The 7,903-nt window shown below is 48.3% G+C and overlaps 1 protein-coding gene across 1 annotated transcript; it reads right to left on the bottom strand.

Moving 5' to 3' along the window:
* Positions 1-225: 225 nt before the first annotated feature.
* LOC136306593 (fibrous sheath CABYR-binding protein-like) lies at positions 226-5,111 on the bottom strand. The gene is made up of 4 exons (XM_066233071.1): positions 4,908-5,111; positions 4,083-4,500; positions 3,389-3,826; positions 226-509 (listed from the first exon to the last, which is right to left on the bottom strand). Exons 1-4 carry the CDS (start codon positions 5,109-5,111, stop codon positions 226-228), a joined length of 1,344 nt encoding a protein of 447 aa, XP_066089168.1.
* Between the last annotated feature and the right edge of the window lie 2,792 nt (positions 5,112-7,903).

Raw genomic sequence — 7,903 nt, 5'->3', positions numbered from 1 at the left:
GGGGTGAGGATGTATGTGAACTGATGAGGAGGGGTCAGTGCCAGACACACAGGGAGCACGCACAGAGGCTGGCCAGGAGCAGACAGGACTCAGACCACCTTCTGCAGGACTGTGGGCCGATAGGACATCCTGTGGTGGGTCCCATGCTGTGGCTTCTGAGGAAGGCTCTGGCTGTGCTGTCTTTGGGGGGCATGTGGGAATGCATGTGGGGGATCTTTTCTCCTCTCACAGCTCCAGCACCAGCCCAGGAGACAGAGCCAGCAGCTTCCACCTCTTCACTAGAAGAACCAGACGCAGGGGAGGGCCTGTAGGCCGCCCCAGACCTGGAGGGGTGTCGCCTCCAGGAGTCACTCCAGCTGCAGCTCTGGAGCCAGGTGGCCTGTGCAGCATCTGCCGAGTTACCCGAGGCCCCACCACCGCCGACTGAAGAGCCCTCTGCAGAACCTGCCCTGGTTCCTGCCACAGAGCACCTGCTTCTGACCACACACCAGGGCCAGCTCTAGAGCCGTCTGCTCTCCAACCCGCACTCCTCTCATTACAGAATTGGTTTTATCCCCACTCTGTGACCATTCTCTTCACTTTTCTTTCATTGTGATGTTTTCCTTTACTCCTCGGATAGAGGAACTGCACCCAATATTTTAAAATCCTGTACAAATTAGAACAAGAAAAGTGAAAATGAGTAATGATCCGGGTTCCACCACAGGGAGCTTTGGAAATTCTGATGTGGAGTCACAGAAAATGCCAACAACTCTGACTGGCAGAGTCCACCCCTAGAGAAATAAGGGTTTGGAAGAGCACATGCCCAGGAATCCTACCTGCCAGACACCCACAGGTGTGTTCACACACTCACACATGTGAACACACACAGGCACCCACCAATGCACACACGGGTGTGAGAAAACAGTGGCACACACGTGCACATGCCAACACTGTGTGCAAAATCCTGGAAAGAACAGGCACGGTGAGCCCCCCGTATCAGGGCTCTCCTCCCGGGAAGGACTTTGTTCTTTATTTGTTTCTAAATTCCTTTAGAATTCAATATGGTACTATAACTAACCTTTATTTTCCTTATCATAAATTCTTTAACAATAAAAACTAAATAATGTACTTTATAGATGAGTGATACGCAGATAACACTGGACATATAACTTTAATATGATATATTTAGAACTGTCACAGTCACACATGCATTATAACAAATTAGATATCACATCAAGGAGAAGGTCAGAGATTGATGTCTCCACCGCACAGATGAGCATCATGAACAGCTTGGTTGGTATCTCTCAGGGTCCGCCCTTCTCACTCGGTTTGTTTTGTCTGTGTTACACTCAGACTGATTTTCATATATGACTCTCTGCCAGCTGAAATCACATGGTCGTGCTCTAAGAAGTGGGATCATGGATTCAGATGTTGGGCCACATGTCTCATGTGAGAGGACCCCTGAGCTCTTTTTCTGACAACACGTGGAGACCCTTGCCCCAACTCTAGCTGCTGTCCAGCTTCCATCATCCGTGTGGACCAGGATTGGTGGGTCCCATCACTGTCCATGGACAGTTTTGTTTTTCTCAATTCCTGCCTATTTCATCAGTGCTCTGATGGGCAGTCTTGAATATAGATCTCTGAGAAGTTGTGCAAGAATTTCTTTGGGATAATACCCTAGGGCAGTGGTAGTCAACCTGGTCCCTACTGCCCACTAGTGGGCATTCCAGCTTTCATGGTGGGTGGTAGCGGAGCAACCAAAGTATACATAAAAAGATAGGTTTAACTATAGTAAGTTGTTTTATAAAGATTTATTCTGCCAAAATTAGCAAAAATCTGAAATAAAGTACTTGGTAAGTAATTATTATTATATGCTTTAACTTGCTGTAACTATGCTTTATAAATTTTATAAAGTAAAGTTATTTTCCTACTTTATAAATCACCATTACTATGGAACCGGTGGGCAGTTAGAAAATTTTACTACTAACAGAGATACAGAAGTGGGCTGTAGGTATAAAAAGGTTGACTACCCCTGCCCTAGGGTGAGCACTGCCCGGTGAAGTTGAGCACCTGTGGAATTTGATGGGTCTTACACACTGTTCCCCCAGAAGAGGGGCCTTTCCTACTTCTTTTCAGGGAGCTGCTGGTGCCTCTCCATCCTCACATTGTCCTCCAGGCTGGTCACCACCAGACCAGAAGCCTTTCAGTCTGATGGGGACAGGGCTCTCCCACTGGCATTTACAGTGCATGTGTCCTCATCAGGGTGGGGGGCCATCATCTGACTTGCACTGGCATGTGCACTGCCTCTTATTGAAAGTGCAGGTGTTTGCCCTCTGTCCCTTTAGAAGACACCAACTTGGCCCTGACCAGTTGCCTCAGCAGTAGAGCATCATCAGCCTTGTGTGTGGATGTCCCAGGTTTGGTTCCCAGTCAGGGTACACAGGAGAAGCGCCCATCTGCTTCTGCACCCTTCACTCTCTTCTTCCTCTCTCTTTCCTCCTCTCCTGCAGCCAAGGCTCCATTGGAGCAAAGTTGGCTCAGCTGCTGAGGACGGCTCTATGGCCTCTGCCTCAGGTGCTAGAATGGCTCTGGTTGCAATGAAGCAATGCCCCAGATGGGCAGAGCATCGCCCCCTGGTGTGCATGCTGGGTGGATCTTGGTAGGGTGCATGTGGGAGTCTGTCTGACTGCCTCCCCACTTCTAGCTTTGGAAAAATACAAAAAAAAAAAAAAAAAGATAATACCAATTTTCAGGAAGTTCATGCACTGCAGGAATGTGAAACCACTCTCTGGCCTTGCATTGTAAGGAATGCTCTCCAGCTTGTGGTTTGTCTTTGCAGAATTCTGCATTATTCTCATGTTTGTTTTATGCCCAGGAAGGTCAAGCTGTCACCTGGCTACGTTCTGGCCCTGGGATCACACTTAGCAGAGTGGTCGCTACCCATAGATAAAGCACAGATGTACTAAAAAAGTTTTCTTTTTATATCTGTCTCTCTATTCGACTTGGGATTTCCATTTTTAATGGCAAAAATGTTATTTCAGATAAAAACAAATAAGTATGGGAGCACATTGAAACAGCACTATGGTAAGATTCTATTGATAGGAAATGTCTAGAATAGGTAAAGGCAGAGACAGAAAGCAGGTGAGGTTTTGCAGGGATAGGAGGAGTGAGTCTTTTTGGTGCAGGGTTTCCATTCAGGGTGATTGAACATTTTTCAACAAGTTAGAGGTGATGCTTGCAGAGCATCATTAAGGGACTTCATGCTGAGGAATGGCACAAATTAAAATCTAAATAATCACTTTTATTTTATTACTTATAATGAATTATTCTATACAGAAAAAAGATATAAACAGAAAAAGAAAAATAACAAAATAAAAGAAAACAAAACAATTCCAAAAAAAATTAATACAATAGAATATTCTATAAGGCCAAGGTGAAAATGGAAATATGAGGATAACAGAAAATAAAAGAAAATAATCAAAAAGAGGTGGGAAAATAGATCCCTCGGATGGGCTAGGGACCGCTGATTGGACAGGAGGCTCCTGAGCTGGCCCTGAGGTGGTGTGCAGGCACAGCTCTTCCTGTGTGGGCGGAGTCAAGGCAGGTTGGTCGGAGGCTTCTTCAGGCAGCAGATTTCCCGCCTCAGTGTGGGCAGGAGGCGCAGTGGAGGCCGGCCCCACCTCCATAGCTGCACCTGGAAGAACTTCATAAGGTGAAAAGGCCACTGGAGTCAGGCACCCCTCCAGCTCTGGGTCGGCCTCCAGGTCTGCCTGTGCAGCCGGCTCTTCCAGATGTTCCTCAGGTGGAGCAGGAGCCGGCTCTGCCTCCTGGGCTGGTGCTGGAGCTGCTAGAGGAGAAAAGATTACCCCTGTGCCTGCATTTCCATGTTTTCTCCAAAGACAGAGCACAGCCGAAGGCCAGGACCCACCACAGGACGTCCTCCCCGCCAGCCATCCTGCACGTGGGTGGTCTGAAGCCAGTCTTTGCTCCTGGCCAGCCTCTAGAAATGCTCCCTGTGTGTCTGACACCGACCCTTCCCAATTATCTCACATTCCCCTCCTACCCTCCCGACCATGCCACCATGTCCTCAACCACCTTCTCACCCTTTAGTTCTGCTTCCTTGGGCTCCAGGTGGTTTGCCTCAGTTTGATTAGCATGGGCCCCCTGCTGCAGGCTGGATTCAGACATGGTGAGCCTGGGAGGCTTTGGGGAAGGAGTCCTCTGGACCCTGGGTAGCATCAGGGGAGGAATCCTCGGGAAATTGGGTGTTGTAAAAAGAAGAGACCTCCTGAGCCTGTATGGCGTTGGGGGACGAGCCCTCCTCCAGACCCTGGGTGGCTCCGGGAGAGGAGACCTACTGAGGTCATCCACGGGCCCCAGGTCCCCGGACGCCCAGGGGGCCACGCTTTCTGCAGGCCTGTATGAAACATCATTACTACGGTGCACCTGGGCCACAGATGTGGAGATGATGTGAGGGTCTCCTTCCTCCAGCTGCTGCTCCTGGGTGCTGTTGACTGAGCTCTGCAATGACATGACCAGCAGCGGGTCAGGATGCCTCAAGCCTAGCCTGGCCCTCGTCGCAGCTGCTTTTGCCCACTGCACCATCTGCTCCCAAATCAGACCCAAGGATGTTTCTGCAGAGACCCCCTCCCAGTAGAAATGAAATTCACCTCCAGGACTCAAGATAAACCAGGGGCAGTGGGTGCCACCCACACTTCCAATCCAAACAGGCGGCGGTGTGAATGTGCTGGTTCACAAGGCTTCTGACCCACGTGCTCAGCCCGTTCTTCCTAAGGGCTGGCTCCTCTGACATGAAACCCTCTGACACATATACATACACTCACTGAAAACTCTCTCTCTCTCTCTCTCTCTCTCTCACACACACACACACACACACACACACACACACGCACGTAGGGGACATAGACCTGCTCAGGTGAAATCACAGTGGTGGCCTGGTCTGGAAGCACCACCTCTGAGCCTCCATGGGTTATTTCTCGGTTCCTCCGAGAAAAGGGCCATAGACGTCTGGGCTGAGTCTGGACCCAGCGGCGGCCATGGCGGAAAAAACCATCAGGGCTGTTTCTTTGGTTGCCACGGCCTTGGGATCGGGGAAGACAACACAAGGACATGTTTACTCAACTAAAGTCTCTGGCCAACTGAGCTGGCTAGCAGTTGTTCTAGAATGTGGTTCCCTGGTTACCAGGGTTCTGAGTTCTGTTGGTCTCTCTCATCAGGTAGTGAGGACATTGTGTGGTGAGGTCATTGTTCTGGCCAGGTGTGATGTCACTGCTCTTGTCTGAGGAGATGCTTGGGGTAGGGGACTAGGAGGCAGACCTGGCTCCTGCTCCACCTGAGGGACACCTGGAGGAGCTGGCTGCGTGGGCAGACCTGGAGGCCGACCTGGACCTGGAGTGGCGCCCGACTCCAGCGGCCGTGCTTCCTCCAGCAGCCACTCCAGCTGCAGCTCTGGAGCCGGGCGGCCTGTGCAGCGTCTCCGGACCACACTGAGGCCCCACCACTGCTGTTTCAAGAATGTTCTGCCAAACCTGCCCTGGTTGTGGCCAGACAATAGGGGTTGCCTCTGGGCACACCTCTGGGCCAGCTCCAGAGCTGCTGCTTCTTCACCCAGCTGTCCCCACCATATAAGAAGAATTTGATTTACCACCTCTCCTTGACAGTTTTTTCTTTTAATGTTATGGTTTTTTTTCTCTGTGGCGTGATTCATGTTTTTTTATTTTATTTTAATGCAGTGACATTGATAAATCAGGGTACATATGTTCCGAGAAAACATATCCAGATTATTTTGACATTTGATTATGCTGCATACCCCTCACCCAAAGTGAAATTGTCTTCTGTCACCTTCTATCTGGTTTTCTTTGTGCCCTTCCCCTCCCCCTACCCCCTCCCTCTCCTTCCTTGCTCCCTCTCCACCCCTCTACCCCACCCCCTGTTACTTGTCCATGTCTCTGAGTCTCATTCTTATGTCCCATCTATGTACGGGTTCATATAGTCCTTAGTTTTTTCTGATTTACTTATTTCACTCCGTATAATGTTATCAATGTCCATCCACGTTATTGTAAATGATCCGATGTCATCATTTCTTATGGCTGAGTAGTATTCCATAGTATATATGTACCAAAGCTTTTCAATCCACTCGTCCACTGATGGACACTTGGGCTGTTTCCAGATCTTGGCTATTGTAAACAATGCTGCTATAAACATGGGGGTGCATTTCTCCTTCTGGAACTTTTCTATGGTATTCTTGGGGTATATTCCTAAAAGTGGAGTAGCTGGGTCAAAAGGCAGTTCGAGTTCCAATTTTTTGAGGAATCTCCATACTGTTTTCCACAGAGGCTGCACCAGTCTGCATTCCCACCAGCAGTGTAGGAGGGTTCCCTTTTCTCCACATCCTCTCCAGCACTTATTCTGTGTTGTTTTGTTGATGAACGTCATTCTGACCGGTGTGAGATGATATCTCATTGTGGTTTTAATTTGCATTTCTCTAATGATTAGTGATGTTGAGCATTTTTTTATATGCCTATTGGCCATCTGTATGTCTTCTTTGGAGAAGTGTCTATTCATTTCTTTGCCCATCTTTTGATTGGATTGTTTGTCTTTCTGGTGTTGAGATTTACAAATTTTTATTAATTTTATTTGGAATTGTTCTGTATTTTTATTTTATTTTGTTATTTTTTTTTCTGTTTTTCCATAGCGTGATTCATTATAAGTAAAAAATAAAGGTGACTGCTTATTTTTAAAGTTGTGCCATTCCTCAGTGTGAAGTCTCTTCACAATGCTTTGCAAACATCACCACTATCTTCTTGCAAAATGTCCCATCACCCCAAATGGAAACCCTGAACCAAAATGACACTCCCCACTCCTCTTGCCCTGGCAACCCCTCATCTGCTCTGTGTCTCCTCTTCAATACCAATTCTGGACTTTTCCTATCAATGAAGTATTACAATAGGTGTGTTTTGGGGTATACTGCCATACTTTTTCTGTGTATTTATTTGAAATTCCATTTTTATTTAAAGGGAAATCCCCGGTGAAATACAGACCAGATAGGAAAGAAAAAAAAAAAAAAGCTCTTTTAGTAAATGTGTGCATCATTGGACGTCATAGAAATGGTGCAGTGAGGACACGGACTGAAAAATCTCCCCAAAATTTCAACAAGTTCAACTACCAGAGACAGAAAAACCTATTCTTGGAGCATTCGAGAGTTTCACACCCTGAAGGCAAAGATAGGGTCTAGCGAAAAATTGGCTAAATATATAATCAACCCTGAGGGAAATAAGTTGGACAAAGAAACTCTGCCTTCCTCACTAACCTGAGCAAAGGTTGCTTTCACTTGGAACTGAGAGTTGGGAGGAGCTAGGGGCGCGGACAGCCCACACTAGCAAACACCAGTGCGCCATGCACCGAGCGTCCCAGCCTCCGGCCAGTGCCGCGAGCGACTGCCCAAGCCCTGGGCTGCGAGCAGCCCAGCAACCACCCGCGTGTGAGTAATCGCCTGCACCACTAGCAGCAGCTGCCAGTGGCCCACGGGGAGTGCGCCAAAGCGAACTTCCTTACAACCGAGCTTCTCTAGGCGGGAGAGGTGCCTCACACAGGCATTCAAGCTAACAATCAAGCATTGGGGGAGGGGCATGTGTGTGCAGCTTGCAGTTCATTCTGGAGAAATTCCGTGGATCCAATCGCTGAAATTAGCCTAACCCACAGGCTGCTCACCTCCCAACTGACCTACGCAGCTATAATTGACAAGATCTCTCTCAGTCCAGCTATCCAAGACAAGAGGCGTGATATTTTTTAGTGCCTCTTGCTAAAGGGATGGGGGCAACTTCTGATTGGCAGAGCTTTCATACTCAGGGACATACGCTACAAAGAGGGACTTGGCAGTGTTAAGACCTCCTGTACTGCAGGC

This window comes from Saccopteryx bilineata, chromosome 5 (genome assembly GCF_036850765.1).
Source record: "Saccopteryx bilineata isolate mSacBil1 chromosome 5, mSacBil1_pri_phased_curated, whole genome shotgun sequence".
Lineage (NCBI taxonomy): Eukaryota > Metazoa > Chordata > Mammalia > Chiroptera > Emballonuridae > Saccopteryx > Saccopteryx bilineata.
Note: the sequence above shows the minus strand (reverse complement) of the source record. Positions and strands in the feature narration are given on the sequence as shown.

Bases quoted from the DNA above. Each gene is read 5' to 3' on its own strand.
- LOC136306593 (XM_066233071.1), bottom strand. From the start codon at position 5,111: ATGTCCTTGTGTTGTCTTCCCCGATCCCAAGGCCGTGGCAACCAAAGA. The intron at 4,501-4,907 runs GTCTATGTCCCC...ATGTCATTGCAG, and splicing joins CTGTGATTTCACCTGAGCAG to AGCTCAGTCAACAGCACCCA. The intron at 510-3,388 runs GTATTAATTTTT...GTTGGAGAGCAG, and splicing joins GCCTTATAGAATATTCTATT to ACGGCTCTAGAGCTGGCCCT.